This window comes from Trachypithecus francoisi, unplaced genomic scaffold, assembly GCF_009764315.1.
Source record: "Trachypithecus francoisi isolate TF-2019V2 unplaced genomic scaffold, Tfra_2.0 Lachesis_group6, whole genome shotgun sequence".
Lineage (NCBI taxonomy): Eukaryota > Metazoa > Chordata > Mammalia > Primates > Cercopithecidae > Trachypithecus > Trachypithecus francoisi.
In genome coordinates, this window is record NW_022681471.1 from 118,227,542 (window position 1) to 118,249,640 (window position 22,099).

Here is a 22,099-nt window from a genome sequence, read left to right on the forward strand (position 1 = left end):
CATTATAAATCAGACCCCTTTGGAGAATAACATAATTTAGAAGTAGGCCATGTAGATAAAAAGAAATCTCAAAAAACTGTTCAAAGAAATTAAATAAATGGAAAGACATCTCATGCTGATGAGTTAGAAGACTTAATATTGGTAAGGTGGCCATACTCTCCAAACTGATCTACAAATTCAATGCAATCTTTTTTTGTCAGAATTTGGCAAGTTTGTCCTAAATTTCATATGAAAATGCAAGGAAGTCAGAATAGCAAAATATTCTTGAAAAAGAGGAACAAAGTTAAAGGATTCACACTTCCTGATTTCAAAACTTACTACAAATCTAAAATTATCAAGACACTGTGGTACTGGCATAATCACAAACATATAGATCAATAGAATAGAACTGAAAACCCAGAAATAAACCCTTACATTTACGGTCAGTTGATTTCTAAAAAGGGTGCAAGACAATTCAATGGGGAAAAAAGCGTCTTTTCAATAAATGGTGCTGGGATGACTAGAAATCCACATACAAAAAAACAAAGTTGGACCTCTTCCTCAGAACATACACAAAAATTAACTCAAAATTAATCACACGCCTAAATGTAAAGGTCTAAAACTATAAAACTCTTAGAAGAGGCCAGACTCAGTGGTTCATGCCTGTAATCCCAGCACTATGGGAGGCCGAGGTGGGCGGATCACAAGGTCAAGAGATCGAGACCATCCTGGCCAACATGGTGAAATCCCATCTCTACTAAAAATAGAAAAATTATCTGGGCTTGGTGGTGCACACCTGTAGTCCCAGCTACTCAGGAGGCTGAGGCAGGAGAATCGTTTGAACCCGGGAGGCAGAGGATGCAATGAGCTGAGATCATGCCACTCTGCACTCCAGCCTGGCAGGAGAGTGAGATTGCATCTCAAAAAACAAAACAAAAAAAGACAAAAACAAAACAAAAAAAACTCTTAGAAGAAAACACGGGAGTAAATCTTCATGATTTAATATTAGGCAATGGTTCTTAGATATGATGCCAAAAGCACAAGAACACTTACAATTCAATAGTAGACAAGTAATTCAATTTTAAAATGGACAAAGGACTTAGACACTTCACCAAAGAAGATATACAAATGGCCAATAAGCACACAAAAAGATGCTCAATGTCATTAATCATTAGGAAACTCAAATCAAAACCACAATGAGACACCACTTCATTCCACTAGGGTGTCTAAAATCAAAAAGTCAGACAATAAGTGTTAACAAGGATGTGGGAAAATTGGAACCCTCATACACTGCTAGTGGAAGAATGTAAAATAGTATAGTTGCTTTGGAAACCAGTTTGGTGATTCCTCAAAAAGTTAAGTTATGATACAATCCAACAACTCCACTCCTAGGTATATACTCAAGAGAACTGAAAACACACATCCACACAAAAACCTGTACATCTATGTTCATAGTAGCATTATTTATAATAGCTAAAAGTGGAAGCAATGCAAACGTCCATCAACTGATGAATGGACAAACAAAATGTAGCATATCCATACAATGCAATATTATTCAGCATTAAAAAGGAATGAAGCACTGATACATGTTATGATCTGAGTGAACCCTGAAAACATTATACTAAGTGAAAGAATATGGTCACAAAACACTACATACTATATGCTTCCATTTATAGGAAATGTCCAGAATAGGCAAATCTAGAGACAGAAAATAGATGAGTGATTATCAGAGGCTGGCAGAGACAGGGGAATAGGAAGTGACTGCTCATGAGTATTGGGTTTCTCTTTGGGCTGATGATGTTCTAAAATTAAACTGTAGTGATGGTGGAACAACTGTTAATATAATAAAAATTACTGAATTACATACTTTAAATGGTATGGTATGTAAAGTCTCTATCAGTAAAGCTGTTTAGAAAAAGAAAGAAATCCAGTAATCTAAGAGACACTCATAAAGAGAAATACACCTGAAATCATCATCTGTAACTCTTAATGGAAATAAGTACATGGCTACAGCTCTGCTGTCTTTAGAAAAAGATGTATCACTAAGCCAATTTCTCACGACCTGGGACCTAAATCAGCTGCAGCTTTGTTCAGAACACAACCACCTATACTGGAGTCATTGATCACAGGGCTAGTTCCAAAATCTAATTAAACTCCATGCATTCATGATATATTAAAAGACTGGTAGAAAGAAAAATCAGTAATAGTTTAGAAGAACATGAAATATTGAATCATTATTGCAATCTGACCCATACTTCTTAAATGAACAAACCATCAATTAACCTATTACTTTGTCCTTGAATTCTGTTTACTGCATTCATTGTCTAAAACCATAGCATCCTCAAAAATAACAATTTGGCTGGAAAAGAGGGATTTTTTTGTTGTTGTTTTGCTTTCTTCTTTGGATAGGGCCAAAAAAAAAAAAAAAAAGACTAGGTAGTTTTTAATCTCCCCTCCCCAAGGAGGTCACTTAAAGTATACAAAAGTATATAAAACTAGCTGCATATAACATCCAGAAAGGTGAATATAGTAATGTCATCCAGGACATTAGAGAGAGAGAGAGAGACAAAGAGACAGCGAGAGAGACTGTGTGTGTGTGTGTGTGTGTGTGTGTGTGTGTGTGTGTGTATAACAGAGTATAAAAGACATCAGGGTGTGTGTGTGTGTGTGTGTGTAACAGATTTTATGGCCATTTTAAAAGAAGATCAACTAATAACTTCATCATTTTATGCAAGCAGGGGGGCCATCATACACACATACATACACACAGAGTCAGAGAGCCATAGAAGTATCCATCCTGGCTTGATAAACAAAGCTCTTTAAACACTGCTAGAATCTCCAAAGTAAACCAAGGGCCATGAAAAGTGGCAAACAATTTTATTTGTCTCTGTCATATGCATTCTGCAGAAAAAAAAAAATTTTAACCAAAATTCTTCAAATGCACATCTGTCATTCCTTCTGAAGTGACTTTTCTTTATGTCTTTTTCCCATGAGTAGAAATCTGAGGCAAGTATCATGGAGGATGCAACTCAAAGAAAGAAAAGCAAAGTGGCAAAGAGAGATGTTAGTCAGAGGAGCACTGGAAAGGCAGGCTTGACTGGCTCACAGGGGAGCAGACGATGCCATCCATAACACACGCTACAGGCATGAGGGCCTCATGTGAGAGAATAAATCATCATGCACAGTCACAAGAAATTAAAGAAATGTCCCTGTTCCCTGCCTTTGACTTCTATCATCTTGCAATGGTTTCAACTAGGGTCAGAGGACACTAATAGGAGTCTGTGAATAAAGCTCCATCTATTAAACATTTCCAAATTTTTTAAGGAAGGGAACAGCAGGTATCCTAAGTTGTCATCATAGTAATCATAATGGTGATAATGATGATAATGACAGTGGTGATGACAACAATAACTATAACAACTCCTATTTATTGATCCATAGCTAAGGCTCCCTAAGCACTTGGCTAAGTCCTTCCATCCATGGCCAACACTGGGGGAATTCTCCAAGTTCCTTTTGGGGATCATCCAAATCAGTCCTCATTTGGTCCGAAAGCTAAAAACCCTGAAGGAGTTCCGAATGTGATTTGGGGCCCTCATATAAAGTCCTCAAACCTCTTCTCAAAGCAGTTCTGGTTCAGTATAGCTTATTAATGCCCAACTGATAAAAATACAATTAAAATTGTTTACTAGGGAATTAAAGTTTGGTTAAAGTAAATAACTTGGCTAGAATTTTCTGGCTTAGTTTGGCTATATCTACATTTCGCATCTAGAAGGTCCAGAGATTATGTTACTTACTTTAGCACATCCAGTTTTAGGGAGAAAAGGGGGAAAATTATAGATACATCTGGTGTCTAGATCTGAAAGGCTGAGCATCAAAGTATTAATAATTACCAAGTACGAAAAGGAAATGTCATTTTCAAGCAAAAAAAAAAAGTTCATTTTCCAGAGTTCATAAAGAACATAGGCTAATGGATTTAACTCCATACACATCCTTATTTATCAGCATACGAAAATCTTTACCTCCATCCGATTCAAGTCACGAGGTTGTTGATTTGCCGGCAGTGACTCAGAATAAGAATCAAATAATTGACAGTCCCACTTGGGCTTAGGAAAAGCTAGGAAGAAACAAAAGAATATAAGAATATTTCCTAGAGCCATAGTAACCAGTGTTTCCCATCAGCTTTTCTGTGCTCGTTAAATATAACAACAAAATCAGCTAGCTCTGATAGACCACTTATGGCATTCATCATGCTAGGGTAGTATTTTCAGTTCTTTACACGGACAACCCAGTACTTCTATTATCCCCATTTCACATGTGATGAAACTGAGAACAGGGAAGTTAAGCAACTTACTCAAGGTCATACAGCTGATAAATAGAAGAGCAGGGACTTTAACTCTCAGCAGTCTGGCTGAAGAGTATGTGCTCTGAACACTTCATGTTATAGCATAGTAATTTTCCACATTACCATCACTATCACAATATGTAAGTCTTAACTATGTTACTAGTGTAGTTTCTAATGTATAGGGACATTCACTAAGGAAATACATCATTTAACTATTGTTGGATATAGGCAAGATCTTACAATGATGTGCACCCAAGGTAATTTTATGAAATATTTATCTCCTTGGTTGGCAGGAATGATAAAAATTAGAGCGTAAATTCTTGCTGATTTACAACAAAGAAAAAAGAATCACATGAAGGGTTTCTTTCAATATGCAACAGTGACACTGGCTGTTATTTCAGTAGTTAAGTGAATTCACATGAGGAAAGATCCGTCTACTTGGTAAGCTAATTACTTCACACCAGGCTATGTCTTAGAAGCAGATTATGCTGCACTACTTTGTCACAAAGTAATTAGGAAAGAAATATCTCAACAGCTAGAAAATTTGTCAATATTCCAAAGAGGAAAAGCAGACTGTAGCAGGTAATAAACAGAAGCTACAAATCAAATTTGTGAAACCCCGTCTCTACTAAAAATACAAAAAGCTAGCCGGGTGAGGTGGCGGGCGCCTGTAGTCCCAGCTACTCCGGAGGCTGAGGCAGGAGAATGGCGTAAACCCAGGAGGCGGAGCTTGCAGTGAGCTGAGATCCTGCCACTACACTCCAGCCTGGGAGACAGAGCCAGACTCCGTCTCAAAAAAAAAAAAAAAAAAAAACCAGTTTGTCAAGACAAGCTATTAGGAAATAAAATTGTAATGCAAGGTTAAAAAAAAACTTGAATCAAATGTGAAAAGTGGATTGGCATTGTTTTAAATCCTTCCCCACCCTCCCACTCCCATCAGGAACTGAAATGCCAATATCCTTCCGCAGTAAAGTACTGGCCATTGGCCAGGCATGGTGGCTCACACCTGTAATGCCAGCACTTTGGGAGGCCAAGGCAGGAGGACTGCTTGAGTCTAGGAGTTTGAGACCAGCCTGGGCAACATAGTGAGACCCTGTCTCATCTGTCTATGTATCTACCTACCTTCCTACCTATGTGTCTAATTTAAATAAATACATACATGCATACATACATACAGTAAGTAAGGAAGTAAGTACTGGTCTGAGTATCAGCACCACATGGAATTAAGAACAAGCACCTTAATTTGTTCATTTGCTTACTCTGGTCTGAATTTCACTGGTATCAGATGGGGCAAACTGTGGGCCCTGGTGATTTTTCTGACCATACCTCATAATCTGTTTCCTTGGTAAAAACTCAGTAAAAGCACCACTCCTCAGTCCAGCCCCAAGAGTGGTGTGAACCATTATTAAGATTTCTCTTTCTGGTCTACCAATCAAGGCTCTGACTAGTATTATATGACTGATGCTTTATCATGAGGGGATCTTCCTGTGAAGAAAGCTAACACTTTCCAAAACTATAAATGTTGTCAATTACCTGCTAAATCTCTCTCAAAGGTGTCCACATCTCTCCATCTCACTGTCGCCTCCCCAGTGCAAGCGCCCTACTGCTCCTGACTGGCCAGCTACCACAACTTAGTCTTCTGGTTTCTACCCGTGCCCCTCAAAACCTGTTCTCTGGACAGTAACCTGCATGATCATTTCACATAGCAAATCTGATTGTGTCACTTATCCGCCTAAAATAAGGTGACATTATTGCCCGTCTTCTTCCTCAGCTTCAACCCTGCCCCTCTACCCTGGTTCCGTGCACGCCAGTCACTGTGGCCTGAAATTCTCACTCCTCCTATGTTCCAAGTCCCCTCTCAGAGCCTCCCCAGCATACCTGCTGTTCCCCCTTCTCAGAACCTAAGCTTCTCCCTTCTTCACCTATGTAGTTCCTAGCTCAGTCTTCACATCTCAGCCCAAACATTTAAGGAAATCTTCCCTAAGGTCATGCACCCTCTTGCTGCATCTGTGCTTCCCCTTGATGGCACGTATTAACTGCCCACTACTTCATGGGAGTAGGAGCTCTGCTTCATACAGCATTCTGACCACAGTGAATGATGTGGTACCTCTCACACAGTAAGTACTTCATAGATATTTTTTAACAAACTCTATGGCAAAAATTTCTACCAGAACCCACCAAATCACCTATCAAAAGGTGACTTTTTTTTCATTTTTTATTTTATTTTATTTTATTTATTTATTTATTTATTTTTTGAGACAGAGTCTCACTCTGTCAGCCAGGCTGGAGTGCAGTGACGCTATCTTGGCTCACTGCAACCTCTGCCTCCCAGCTTCAAGCGATTCTCCTGCCTCAGCCATCCGAGTAGCTGGGGACCACAGGTGCGCACCACCACACCTCGCTAATTTTTGTATTTTTTGGTGGAGACGGGGTTTCACCACGCTGCCCAGGCTGGTCTTGAAATCCTGACCTCAACTGATCCTCCTGCTTCAGCCTCCCAGAGTGCTGGGATTACACGTCTCAGCCACCTCACCCAGCTGAAACTATCAAAAGGCTAGAGGGTAAGCCACCAACTAATACAACTCTGTCATTGAAGTTTTACTATTAGGGAAAAGAGACTATTTCCATAACTGCAAGTAAAATGGCATCAGATGGAATTCCTGTTCCATTATTTTACAAAACAGGCCAGGTGTGGTGGGTGGCTCATGCCTGTAATCCCAGCACTTTGGGACGTCAAGGTGGGTGGATCACTTGAGGCTAGGAGTTTGGGACCAGCCTGGTTAACATGGTAAAACCCCGTCTCTACTAAAAATACAAAAATCTGTCAGGCATGGTGGCAGGTGCCTGTAGCTTCAGCTACTCAAGAGGCTGAGGCAGGAGAATTGCTTGAACCCAGGAGGCAGAGATTGCAGTGAGCCAAGATCATGCCACTGCACTCAAGCCTGGGTGACAGAGCAAGACTCCATCTCAAAAAAAAATTATTTTAGAAAACAAGCCTGTCTAGTTATGAATGCATGAAGATATCAACCCAATTTATCCTCTTCACCAATCTTATCAAAAACTGGATTAGATTTTTTAAAGACTGAATATAGATCAATTAGAAAAAAGTTGGAAAAAGGTGAGAGTTAAGCTTTAAAAAAAAGAAAAAAAAGAAAAGAAAAAAAGCACTAGGCCAGGCGCGGTGGCTCACGCCTGTAATCCCAGCACTTTGGGAGGCCGAGGCAGGCAGATCACGAGGTCAGGAGATCGAGCCTATCTTGACTAACATGGTGAAGCCCCATCTCTACTAAAAATACAAAAAATTAGCCGGGTGTGGTGGCGTGTGCCTGTAGTCCCAGTTACTCGGGAGGCTGAGGCAGGAGAATGGTGTGAACCCGGGAGGCAGAACTTGCAGTGAGCCGAGATTGCACCACTGCACTCCAGCCTGGGCAACAGAGCGAGACTCCATCTCAAAAAAAAAAAAAAAAACACTAAATGAGATACCATTAAAATGAACAAAAAAATGAATAGGATCACTCATATTTTGCAAAGAAAAGCAAAAAAAAAAGCACAGAGGAGACCTAGGTGGTTCTGGACATTCTCTTAAGCTTCATACAATGATAAACATGGGTGATAAAGCATTTTAAAATATACTGTCACTGAGTTTGATAGAGTTTTATGGGTTCTTTTCATGTTTTCTGTTAGAACTATATAATTATTATTTAAGATTAATCCCACAAGCCCTGGAAATGATGTGCAATTTTTGTTTAATTGAAATGTATATGACAGATTCTTGCCTTGTTCCTGTATAAATGCATTCTGACAGTCTCCATAAAAGACCAGGAAGAAACATGAGGCTCATTGGCATTCTTTTTTATAGATTCCCCTTTACTGAATAAGCAGGTCAAAAGAAGCCATTGGTAGTAGGAAAGGAATCAAGAGATTACTTCTTTCCTGTTAACATTTCAGATATCTAAAAATTACGTCAGTGATTTTTTTTTTTTTTTTTTTGAGATGGAGTCTAGCTCTACCACCCAGGCTGGAGTGCAGTGGTACAATCTTGGCTCACTGCAACCTCTGCCTCCCAGGTTCAAGTGATTCTCCTGCCTTGGCCTCCATAATAGCTGGTACTACAGGTGTGTGCCACCACACCTGTCTAATTTTTGTATTTTTAGTGCATGGGGTTTCACCATGTTGGCCAGGCTGGTCTTAAACGCCTGACCTCCAGTGATCCACCTGCCTTGGCCTCCCAAAGTGCTGAGATTACAAGCGTGAGCCACCCCACCCAGCCATTATGTCAGTGACTTTTGAAAGAGTCTGTGAAACACTTGGACACCTACAAAAGTGACTTCTCAAATAAGGAGTCATGGCATGTCCCACAGGTTCCATGGCCATACACCATCAAAATAATAAAACAGCACTAGTTATGACCCCCAAACAGAAAACTCAGTAGGGGCATGGGAGATGAGGTTACCCAGGACTCTCTCCAGGGCTTGAAAGAGGACACAGTGAAGGTATTAAATATAACTAACCCTAGAACAGAACTTGGCCCTTTGCCAGCTGTTAATTCCCTTTAGAGAGAGACAAAAGTCCCATGTGTCTCCAATCCCAAGAAAAGAGGTTCTTCTATGGCCCTGCACTGCCTTGGCAATGAGAGCCATGTAGGTGTCAAGATAGCCCCCAAAATGCTAGTGCTTCTTTGCCCTCATTCAGGAGAAACAGAAAGGAGAGGAGGGGAGGGGAGGGGAGGGGAGAGGAAGGGAGGGGAGGGGAGGGGAGAGGGAGAGAATGAGATGGAGAGAGAAAGACACCAAAGAGAAAACAGGAGTTTCCCATGCTCCTCAATTGCAAGCTAATTCCTGGGACCCATGAGGGTCTTCCAAGGATCTAAGGAAGGGCAGCAGGCTGGAGTTACAGCCTGCAGTAGGGAGAAAGCAGGTATTGTTAGCAAAATCCAAGTCCACAAATTAGTAGGTTTTGCTCTCTGAACTCTCCCCTTCGTATATTTTATGGGGACATTTGAAGAAGATCCCAGAATGGGTCACTCTTCCCCCAACATGTTTACCTGTCACTTAGCAGCAGCCACAAACTTGGCCTCTTCCCTTTGGCTGAGTTCCTATCCTCTCACTATTTAACACAGAAAATGACAGATTCTTTATTTAAGAGAGTCAGAGGCACCGAGACTGACATTTGCCACTTTGAATCTGGTGTCATCATGAGGAAGGGACTAGACAAGATAGTCTAAGGCCTTTTGCAGATCTAATCACAACATTTATACTCTACTAATAAGTAATTAAAGTTTCTTTAGACACTGCTCTCTCTTGCTAATAATCACCCATGACTAAGCTCTCATTTCTTTAACAGCCGTTCCCTAAAAATTGAGAAAGGTTGTTGAAAGCACCAGCTGTTTCTGGGGCCTCTCAATGAGCACTATACTTCCATGAATAATAGAAATCAGACCAGTGCCCACTTGCCTTTGAATAGGGCAAGACACACTATTAACTTTTCCACTCTCCCAAAGGAATTAATACATATGTTATACTCACCATGACTCTTTCCTATCTAAAGGGTCCAAAACAATAATTTGAGCGAGACTGTTTTATTAAGGAGAAACATAACAGTTCTATTCTAACTTTCTGATATGCTAGAATATTCTATATCTGATTGCAGTTACATGGGTGTATACATATATAAAAATTAATCAAGCATACATTTAAGGTGACAACACTTTGCACATTTCACTGCATGTAATTTTTTGACTTTTAAATTAGGTATAAGAGCTCTATTCCACTCCATTGCCCAGGGCCACCTGGAAACACTGGGGTGTGCCTAAAAACACCAAGTTAACACTTGGCTCTACAGGATCTTCCTCTTCATTTTATACCAGCTGGGAATTTCAGTACTTGCCTATTTCACAACTGTCATGAAAGGGTACCTTTGGTTCAAATCCATCCAGAGGGTATAGAACGAGAAAAACAGGTAATACACACTTACCTAGACCAGCCCTATTCCTCACATTATGAGATGTAAAAGTCTAATAGCAGTTAAAGAACAATAACTGTAAATATCAAGGACTCCCCAAAGTATCTGGACATCATTTTAAGAAACAAAAGTTTTTTACACAGCCTGGAGGAAAAGTACTTAAGGTTTACAATTGATGGTGAGGCCTTACCCGCCTGCAGGTACTCTGGCTGCAGAGTTGGAGGCAGGCCCTCAGGCAATGGGTAGCCGTTCTTCCGAGCCACAATGAGATGAAACGCAGCACAGAACTCAGGCAGGGTCAGGGCTCCATCACAGTCAGCATCACTAAGCTCCCTAAATGAAACAAATGTCATGAGTACCTACCATGGGGCTTACAGAACAAGTTGCTTGGCACAAACGTGCCAATAAAACTCCCAGACTCTATGGTGATGGCCCTACCAGTACCCAAACCCTCCTAGCCAAATCCATTTGAAATCTCTGGGGGCCACTTCAAGGAAGAAAAATGTTGACTGATGGGATCAGCATCAGTAGCATTTTATAAATAAAAATTTCAGTTCTTCAGGTTCCACTGTTGGTGTGTCTTACAACGCTGAGGACACAGGACAAGAAACTAAGGCACAGAAATAAAAACGATACCCAGAAGTCCACAGTCATTCAGTAAATGCAGGCTGCATGGGGTGAAAAGCCCTGGACATGGTGTTCAAAACAGGCAGAGGAAGGGTGGCCCCAGCCATTTTATAGTTGTCCCAGCCACTATGCAGTTTACCTGGGGCACAGAAATAAGCTCTTTGTTTTTCAGCTTTAAGGGAAAATCTTGAACTTTTCAAGTCACGTAAATTTTTGTACCAAACTGTTCTTTGCTTGAGAACTCCCTACTGGGAAAATACAAGTAAGCTCAATAAAAAATGGCATGAATGATGTTTTAGGATAAAACTAGTAACTAAAGAAGACTGGAACCAGATAAGACAAAAAGGAAGAAAGGGGAGTCTTAAACAGGCTTAACTTCAGTCATTATTTCCCACTAGAAGGCACAGACCTATTTACTCAGCACAAAAGAGACTGATTTGCCAAAGTATTATATCTAAGACCCCATAAGCTTAACCATCTCTAAGGTAGACAGAGACAAGTATACTTGTGTTAGGACAAGCATAGAGATAAGACATAAACAAAATTATTCTAGAAAGGTATTACTATCTGAAAGAAAATATATTTCTAAGGTAAGCTCCATAACCTTCCTTTAGACCATTCACATCCTCCTCCTCCAATTTCGAATGCACTGGGGCCCTGAAATAGCTGTTCCCAGAGTGAGGGGTCAGGAAACTGCTTCATATGCTGCATAGAGAGAATACCACTCAGCTTTCATGGGCATGTCTCAACAAAAAGATAGGAGGCCTCATGCCAATAACGTTTAGACTGGGAATTCTGCCAAAACAAATGGTATTCTTTTCAAAATGGTAATTTCTTTTTTCTTCCCTAGCCAGAAAATCTAATATAAGGGCCGGGCATGGTGGCTTATGCCTGCAATCCCAGCGCTTTCAGAAGCCAAGGCGGGAGGATCGCCTGAGGCAAGGAGTTCAAGACCAGCCTGGTCAACATAGCAAGATTCTGTCTCTAGAAAAAACTGAAAAGCTAGCTGGGGGCTGAGGTAGGAGGATCGCTTGAACTTAGGAGTCAGAGGCTGCAATGAGCTATAACCATGTCACTGCACTCCAGCCTGGGTGACAGAGTGAGCCCTTGTCTCCAAAAAAACAAACAGACAAACAAACAACAAAAAACTAATATAAGACTTGTAAAAACAAAAAAATTATGTCAGAGTATATATTGTTGAAGAACCTAAATCCAGCTCAGAATCCCAGATACATTGGCACGCACGAGTATTATTGGAGTAGTTTTCCAATAAGATGCACAAAACATGACAAGCAATTTTAAATCCCATCATAATTCTGTAAATCCTCACGCAAAAGGCTTTATATAAACATTCCAGTGTTTTTAATTATATATTTATAGCAGTGTGATCGCCTGCCCAGTTTTGGGAAGAACTAGCCCACACACAGCCGAGAGTTTACAGCAGCACCGAGCATTTTCATGAATGCAAATAGAGCCATCTGGACCATCCCAGCACAGCCCTTCTGGAGCCAGAGTGCATAAAGGTTCAGTGGATACCACAGCTGCAAGTCTGAATTAGGGCCCAGCTGATAAACACCAGCCAAATTTATAAAGCTCAGAGGCAGCTAGAATAGTCAAACCTAACCTAACTCCAAAATATTCCTCAACCTGTTCACTCAGCCTTATAAAATATAAAAACTAGTTTGTCAATCTCCTCTGGTTACTTGTATCACATCTAGTAGAAAAGTCTGAAAATGAAATCTACAGGATGGTAAGTTTCATATGCCCACAATTGCCTAGACTGAAAAGGGATTGAGATGGGGATAATAATTAGGAAATTACTTTTAAATAATAGTTAACGCTTATAGTGCTTAATATGTGCCAGACATTGTTCATTGTACGTTTCATATAACATTTAATTTTCACAGCAACAAAAATTTGAGTTGTATTCACTCTTGTAGTCTGCTAAAAACATCATTAAAAACATAAGACTTTTAAAAATGCAAAGGTAGGAACTAAAAGATGGGTTATGGATGATGGTATGAATGCCATATGGCATTAATTGTACTTACCATATATAGGAGAGTTCTGGAATGGAAAGCTTTGATTTGGTGAAGAAGTTCTTGGCCACAGAACCTGTCAAGTGCCATTGTTTAAATAAACCATTAATTACTCAGCTAGAGTAGCTTTTACATTTATATACAAATGAATCACAATTTTTTCATTCAGCAATCTCTTCTGTATAACAACAAACATATTTATTGCTCAAAGCAATTATGAATCATGGGACCAAAAGCAACACATGAAAAGCTTTTTTAAAAATATGTAAATTACAATAGGGCAAAAGAAGCAATAACATAATGCTCATGAAAGATGCAAATCACATAAATTAATTTCTGCTTCATTTTTACCAAAATCTGCAAAATTTTGCCACAAATTTAAAAGACGAATTTCAAAACTTTGAACAAATTTGGCAGATTTCAAATAGAAATTTCAAATAGAAAAGTAATAGAAAACTGACCAAAAAGAAGAAAATTAATACCATTGATCCCACCACACAGAGATAAGACAGACATCTTGTGAAAGATTTTTGGTGAGATTTAAGAACTCCTAGTGGCGTTTTGAGAAACTTATCCAGGAATCTTTCTTCCTTCATTTTTGATTTACCTGTATCAATTGAAATTAGGCAATCATTCTCCTTTACATGTTACATAACTGCAAGACCCAGCTGTACTTGAAATGTTAGACCTTACTGAGATTGAATTTGAATGCTTTCAGCTCCCAATACAATTTGATCTAGCAAGTCCACTCCTAGGTATTTATTCAAGAGAAATAAAAATATATGTTCACATAAAAACTGGTACACAAATATTCAAATCAGCATTATTCTTAATACTCCAAAAGTAGAAGAACCCCATATGCCTATCAACTGATGAACAGATAAATAAAATGGGATGTACTGATATAATGGAATTATTCAGCCATAAAAAGGAATGAAATTCTGGTACATACAACATGAATGAGCCTTTAAACATTATGTTAACTGTTGGTGGGAATGTGAATTAGTACAACCACTATGGAGAACAGTTTGGAAGTTCCTCAGAAAACTACAATTAGAGCTAACATATGACCCAGCAATCCCACTACTGGGTATATACCTAAAAGAAAGGAAATCAGTATATCAAAGAAATATGTGCACTCCTATGTTTGTTGCAGCACTGTTTACAATAGCTGAGATTTGGAGGCAACCTATGTGTCCATCAACAGATGAATAAAGAAAATGTGGTATGTATGCACAGTGGAGTACTAGTCAGCCATAAAAAAATGAGATCCAATCATTTGCAACAACGTGGATGGAACTGGAGATCATTATGTGAAGTGAAATAAACCAGTCACAGAAAGACAAACATCGCATGTTCTCACCTATTTGTGGGATCTAAAAATCAAAACAATTGAACTCATGGACATAAAGAGTAGAAGGAAGGTTACCAGAGGCTGTGAGGGGTAGTGGCAGGGAGCAAGTAGGGGGGAGGTAAGGACTGTTAATGGGTACAAAAAACTAGTTAGAAAGAATGAATAAGACCTACTACTTGATAGCACAATAGGGTGACTATAGTCAATAACTTAATCGTATATTTTAAATAACTTAAGGAATGTAATTGGATTGTTTGTAACTCAAAGGATAAATGCTTGAGGGGATGGATACCCCATTCAACATGATGTGATTATTATGCATTGGATGCCTGTATCAAAACATGTCGCATACCCCATAAATATATACACCTACTATGTATCCACAAAAATGTTTTAATTAAAAAAAAAACTAAAACATTGTGCTAAATGAAAGAGACACAAAAGGCCACATATTATGAGATTTCATTTCTAGAAAAAAAGGATACGTTCTGAGAAATGCATCATTAGGTAATTTTCTCATTGTGCGAACAGCACAGGGTGTACTTACACAAACCTAGATGGTATAGCCTACTATACACCTAGGCTAGATGGTAGAACCTATTGCTCCTAGGCTACAAACCTGTACAGCATGTTCCTGCACTGAATACTATAGGCAGTTGGGACACAATAGTAACTATTTGTGTATGTAAACACAACTAAATATAGAAAACAGCCTGGGCAACATAGTGAGACCTCCTCTCTATCAAAAAAAAAAAAAAAAAAAAAAAACCTACAAAAAAAATTAGCCAGGCATAGTGATATGCACCTGTAGTCCCAGCTACTGGGGAGGCTGAGGTGGAGGATCACTTGAGCCCAGGAGGTCAAGGTTGCAGTGAGCCGAGATCACATCACTGCACTCCAGCCTAGGCAACAGAGTAAGACCTGTCTCAAAAAAAAAAAAAAAAAAGAAAGAAAAGAAAAGAAAAGAAAAAAACATAGAAAAGGAAGAGTAAAAATACAGTATAAAAGATGAAAAATGGTTCACCTTTATAGGCCCTTACCATGAATGGAGCTTGCAGGACTGGAAGTTGCTCTGGGTAAGTCAGAGAGTAAGTGGTGAGTGAATGTGAAGGCCTAGGACATTACTGTACACTACTGTAGACTTTATAAATACTGCACACTGAGACTACATTAAATTTACCAAATACAAATTCCTTTCATCAATAATAAACTAACCTTAGAGTGCAAGTTTTTTACTTTATAAACTTTAAAATTTATTTTAACCTTCTTGACTCCTTTGTAACAACACTTGGCTTAAAACAAAAACACACTGTACAATTTTAAAATAGAGTGTGGTCGAATTGTTTGCAACTTAATAGATAAATGCTTGAGGAAATGGATACCCCATTCTTCATGATGTGCTTATTTCACATTGTGTGCCTATATCAAAACATCTCATGTACCCCATAAATATATACACTTATGTACTCACAAAAAGTTAAAAATTTAAAAAATTTGCACAGCTGTACAAAAATATTTTCTTTCTTTATAACTTTATTCTATTATTCTATCTTTTAAATTTTTAATTTTTTTTACCTTTTAAACTTTTTTGTTAAAAACTGAAACACAAACACTTATCAGCCTAGACCTTCCCAAGGTCAGAATCCTCAATAACACTGTCTTCCACCTTTATACTGTGGAGGTGACTAGAAGGGGACAATAACCCATAGGGAGCGGCCATCTCCTAGTATGACAATGCCTTCTTCTGGAACACCTCCTGAAGTTCCTGCCTGAGGCTGTTTTACAGTTAACTTTTTTTATATAAGTAAGAGTATACTCTAAAATAATAATAAAAGTATAGCATAATAAAAGGCCAGGTGCGGTGGCTCACGCCTGCAATCCCAGCACTTTGGGAGGCTGAGGCGGGCGGATCACGAGGTCAGCGGTTTGAGACCAGCCTGGCCAACATGGTGAAACCCCATCTCTACTAAAAATACAAAAATTAGCCAGGTGTGGGGCACATGCCTGTAGTCCCGGCTACTTGGAAGGCTGAGGCAGAGGAATCACTTGAACCTGGGAGGCGGAGGCTGCAGTGAGCCGAGATCGCGCTATTGCACGCCAGCCCGGGCAAAACAGCGAGACTCCATCTCAAAAAAAAAAAAGAAGAAGCCTGTAATCCCAGCACTTTGGGAGGCCGAGACGGGCGGATCACGAGGTCAGGAGATCGAGACCATCCTGGCGAACACGGTGAAACCCCGTCTCTACTAAAAAATGCAAAAAAACTAGCCGGGTGAGGTGGCGGGCGCCTGTAGTCCCAGCTACTCGGGAGGCTGAGGCAGGAGAATGGCGTGAACCCGGGAGGCGGAGCTTGCAGTGAGCTGAGATCCGGCCACTGCACTCCAGCCTGGGCGACAGAGCGAGACTCCGCCTCAAAAAAAAAAAAAAAAAAGAAAAGAAAAGAAAAGTATAGCATAATAAATACATAATAAGCTAATAATAGCCATTTATTATTAAGTATTATATACCATACATAATCATATGTGCTAGGCTTTTACACAACTGGTAGCACAGATTTTTTACCAGCATCATCACAAAAACGTGAGCACTGCCTTGTGCTACAACATCATGATGGCTACAGCATCACTAGGTGATGAATGGAGCTGGAATTTTTCAGCTCCGTGATACTGTTATGGGACCTCCATCATTGACTGACTGAAACATCCTTATGTGGTAAGTGTAGGTAAGAGAAAATCATTGGGACTATGTGATAGGTACACAGAGGTTTGTTATACCAGCCAGTCTAGTTGTGTCTACATCTGAAATTCTGCAAGATACAAAAGTTAAAAGAAAACAAAAACATTTCTAACAAGTACCTGTTTGAATTTGGCTAAATATCTGCATATGTCGTGAAGAAACTCACTTGAGCGCGGGGTAAGGTTAGCAAGTAGTCAAATTGTGCAATATGGGTTTCTGTTTATTTTCCTTAATCATGATGTCAACATTAATTTGTTGTATCTGTACTATTCTGCCATCAATAAAGCCATCACCACCAATCAGTAAATGATGTTTGCAATTACTTATACAAGTATACTTCAATTATGTGCCTCATTTCACAAGATAAAACTAACCTTTACCCACATGTCAATATGGCAGGTTATGATTATTAAGGACATACTGTTATTCTTCAAATTTCAACGTCTAAAAAGAAAGCTTTATGAATTTTTCTTCTAGACTCTACTATTTCACTGTTAGCTTAGTCCTTCAGCCTAGTAAAATGTAGCCACACTGGCATTAAACCAATTCCTCTCAGCTTGAATTTTACATGAGAACTCAACAGGCATCTATATATCTGAAGACAACCCAGAAGAACTGACAAGTGGGAAAGCGCTGGCCAATTTTCCTCCCCCATTTTAATTTCTCTCAGAAAAACTGGAGGAGAACATTTGAGCCAAAGAAAACGAGCCTGAGTTTGGAGTTTGAAGGCACATATAACATAAAAAGACTTGTGACACCAACTCCTTAGGAGGCCACATTCTGTCCTTGCCAAGCTCTAATATAATGAGGAAGCAATGAGAGGTGGCCCCTTGGAGCGACATGTTAGCATTTCAAGAACTGCCTCAGCTGATAAGGTGCGGGGTCTCGGCCAAGTTCCCCCCAAATTCCCATTTAAGCCCACTGAAATGGAAATATAATTTTCCAAACGTCATTGGCAACTTTTTTTCTGCATGGTTTACATCTGATAAGGAATTCGACTTTAGAGGAAAAACAAACTGAAATCACAGAAGGCTGCCATACTCATTTTGTGTGAATGATTTCTCAAGATGGTGGCTGTGATTCTGGTGAGAGTGATGCCTGGGGAGCCCACATTCTTACCTGAAATGAAAGAGCTTGGGTCTGGCTGAAGGGATCGGAACTGATTGACATAGTACTCGCGCTGTTCTTCTGTTATCCTCCAGGGTTCATCCGGGTAACTGCTGTTATCCTGTAGTTCTCTCTCCACTGAAAAGGACTTTAAGAATAAATTTAAAAGTAAATGCTCAGAGAACCTGTCTTTAGTGAGAAGTAGAAAAATTAAGCACCAATAAAAGTTATTATGTGCTATGCTTAATTTTTTCCTCAGGTGAAGAAATTTAACTGCCTCATAACTAGAATCTAACTAGAACACAAACTTAAGGGCAGACATCATGCTTTATATATTTTTTGTATTCTTCAAAGTTAACAGGACTGAGGGATAAAATACTGAATACTCAGTAAGTGACAAAAAATTTCTAATTGTAATGAAGGAAGGGTTAAAAAAAGATGATCATTCTTATTTTCCACTATTCCTCACATTTTTATCCTTTAAGATTAGCTGAGTAGATAGTAAAATAATCTGGATTCTTTTTAAACAATGAAAAGGAAACTAAAACAGCTATAACCACATCTTTTTCACTGTTCCAGTTACACTGAAACTCTGTATAAATCCGGGAATTAAAAGCTCCAATTCAAATCCCACATTTCCAGCTCCTACTTGAGTGGCAAGTCAGGACCACTGAACCTCTCATTCGGCATTTGTGAATTACAGAAAATATTTAGTAACAGCTGGGTGGTGAGAACAGCTGTTAGGGTACCACAATAAACAGGGTAACGGGGGGGGGGGGGGGGGGTGCATCAGACCTGCCACTAGAGGGCGTGCAAGTCAAATTTGAGGATTTAAGAGCCTAGAAAACCAGGGAAGTAGTGCAGGAGAAAACAAAGCTAGGGTAGGCATTGGGGGAAGAAGGGAAATGTCGATGCTAGGAGGAGGCGTGGGCCTTCGTTCTATCCCTTCCATGAACCCTAAGACTAAAGTGGTACTTGCCAAGGGCCACCTTCAAGGGACCAAGAGGTGAACACAAGAAGGATGAGGCTTGGCTGGGCGCAGTGGCTCACGCAAGTAATCCCAGCACTTTGGGAGGCCCAGGCAGGCAGATCATGAGGTCAGGAGTTCAAGACCAGCCTGACCAATATGATGAAACCCTGTCTCTACTAAAAATATAAAAATTAGCCAGGCATGGTGGTACATGCCTGTAATCCCAGCTACTCAGGAGGCTAAGGCAAGACAATCACTTGAACCTGGGAGGCGGAGGTTGAACCTGGGAGCGGAGGTCGCACCATTGCACTCCAGCCCGGGCAACAGAGTGAGACTCTGTCTCAAAAAAAAAAAAAAAAAAAGATGGGGCTTTATGATAAAAGGAGGCTAGGAAAGAAGGGGAGGGGTACTGTTGCTAAAGAGCCATCAAGGTGCCTGCTTCTGAACACACTATCAAGGAGGGAATTAATCACTGGGTGGGCAATTCCACCCACTAACCTTACAAAAGACAGCCGGCCATCTCCTCCCCTTCCCCACACCCACACACACACCATTCCAGGAATTAATTCTTCCCAGGAACGCCTGTCTCCCCTCTGACAATGTTCAGAGAAGAAAGGAGACTAGAAAATGTTGAGCTACTATAGAACCTTGAGATGTCATCTCTGAAGTAAAATATGTATTACTTTGATATCTCACACCTCGGGTTAAGGGTGCTTCGGGAAGGCAAGGACAATGGATGAAATACTACCTGTAGAATGGATATTTCCAGAAGTGCTAAGTGAGAATTCACCCAGCAAACAGGCTATTCCTCAAAGTCATCTGGGGCCTTTAGTCAGAAGGAAGGTACATAAAGAGATTGAGAGCTGTAGGGTTGTTAGTCATTTGTAATAAACATATCATTTTCATACTAGATGAGTTTCTACTAAATGTAAATCAAACCACTCTTAAATGTTCAAGAAGTCATTATCCATTAGTTAATACCTTAAATTTCACAGAGTGCTTTGAAATTTACAAAGCATTTCACACACTCCTACTTGTTTGAGCACCTCAAGACTTTGGAGATGTAAGCAGGTATTAATTATTATCCTTTTTCCGAGCTCAGGGAACTTACCCATATCCCTTAGTGAACCCCTGCAGGCAGCAAATAATGACCATCCTTTTTACAATCTCTTGTTCAAAGGCAGGATTTTGCATATCAGGATTTTTTTTAACTGGGTTGCAGCTACCTGAATTTTTTTTCAAAAACCTCTTATTATTATAAAAATAAACAGGCCCAGAGCAGTGGCTCACACGTGTAATCCCAGAACTTTGGGAGGCTGAGGTGGGTGGATCACCTGAGGTCAGGAGTTCAAGAGCAACCTGGCCAACATGGTAAAACCCTGTCTCTACTAAAAAAAAAAAAAAAAAAAAAATACAAAAAATTAGCCAGGTGTGGTGGCAGGTGCCTGCAATCCCAGCTACTCGGGAGGCTGAGGTAGGAGAATCACTTCAACCTGGAGGCAGAGGTTGCAGTGAGCCAAGATTGTACCATTGCACTCCAGCCTGGGCAACAAGAGTGAAACTCCATCTCATAAAAATAAATAAAGCAAAAAAGATGAAAATCCAGTCCAAGCACCAAACAACCAAACAGACCACACAACCTTCCAAAATGCTCCCACCAAATTCCAAAGCCATGCCCTAGCAGCACTTACTGAATAAGCCCAGATGTCTGACCAGGTTCCGCTGGTAGAACACAAGGTGGAGGATGTCAGCTTGAATTGCATTCGATTACTGGCCATGATATAATGTGGAGAACTCATAGGAGCACTGCCCTCCAGGTCAGCCCTGACAGAAATAGCCACAGCAAAGGAAACTAAAAGCTAGGCATGGGCAGGAGCGACAAGAACAGACACCTATGAGTCAACGATTTGGTGGCAAAGATGATTCGTGAAGAAGGTGGGATGTGGGTTGGAAGCTCTGTCCCACCACTTCCCAGTGAATGAAGACACAGAAATCTCCATGCTGGGCGGCCCTTATCGCAGCTGCAGCTGCTTCCACATAGCTGCTGTGGTCAAAAAGAAGCCCAGAGTCAGTTCCCTTGACCATCACCATTCTGTTTGCTATAACTGATCTGTAACATTTTGGGAAAATACAGTTCCATTGAAAAGAAAAAGAGAAAAAATCTCCAAGCTGGATGTTGGGTCTGCTGCATTCCTGGGTCTGACATGGAAGCTGCTGCTCCCCTAGAACACGCCCTTTCCCTCCTGCTCATGAAGCTGCTGTGTAGCTGTCCCTGTCAGCCCACTTGTGCTCTTTCCTCAATACCATAACCATCTGCTTTCTAGCTCCTCTCCTACATCACCTCACTCCAGTGTGGTGTTAGTGGCCTCTTAGTAGGTCTCAGGTCTACTCTGACAACAGAAATCAGAATGAACAGAAGGGGGTGATTAACTCCTCTGCTTAAAAGCCTGCAGAGATGACCTGCTGCCTAACAAAAAAAGTCCACCTTCTCCACCTGGCCTTCAGAAGCCTCGCACCCCAGCTTCCTCTCAGCAGGCTTTCTGACTGCACATGCTCACTCCTCAGGGGTAAGATGGTGTCTTCTTCCAGAACATTCTTCCCTGCTCAAATCCTCCAATGTACCTGCCATACCCACAGCCATGACAGAGGCCACCACCCATTCCCATGCTCTGCTGCAAAGGTGGGCCTGGCAGCCTTGTGTGGGCACCATGACCCACCTCACACCTGGTGTCACCTGAGTGGGAGTAAGGGTTGGTGGGCACACAGTATACTGGCCTTTGGGATGCTCTGACAAGGGCTTAGGTCAGATGCTCATTCTTGGGAATGTGGATGAGAAATATCAAGGCCAATAAGCAGAGAAAGTAGACCCTAAACAGATGCTCAGCGGGGTTGTGGTATAGAGAAAGGGTAGGCGGGGCTTAAAGCTATGAGGGCACCAGAACCAAGCATCAGCAGAAGTTGGGAGGTAGGTACACAAAGGACACAAG

At 40.5% G+C, this 22,099-nt stretch overlaps 1 protein-coding gene and 1 non-coding gene across 2 annotated transcripts in view; one reads left to right on the forward strand and one right to left on the reverse strand.

Annotated features, from left to right (window-relative positions):
* Positions 1 to 22,099, reverse strand: part of REPS2 (RALBP1 associated Eps domain containing 2) — a 215,759-nt gene that overhangs the window by 98,475 nt on the left and 95,185 nt on the right. Inside the window, exons 6-9 of the mRNA XM_033201417.1 lie at positions 18,155 to 18,290; positions 12,961 to 13,024; positions 10,473 to 10,615; positions 3,999 to 4,093 (exon numbers count right to left, since the gene is read on the reverse strand). Of these exons, the coding sequence (XP_033057308.1) occupies positions 3,999 to 4,093; positions 10,473 to 10,615; positions 12,961 to 13,024; positions 18,155 to 18,290 (438 nt within the window). The remainder of the gene's footprint in view (positions 1 to 3,998; positions 4,094 to 10,472; positions 10,616 to 12,960; positions 13,025 to 18,154; positions 18,291 to 22,099) is intronic.
* Positions 21,117 to 21,248, forward strand: LOC117078645. Its single transcript, XR_004435083.1, has one exon. It is a non-coding gene; the product is annotated as a small nucleolar RNA SNORA16B/SNORA16A family (small nucleolar RNA).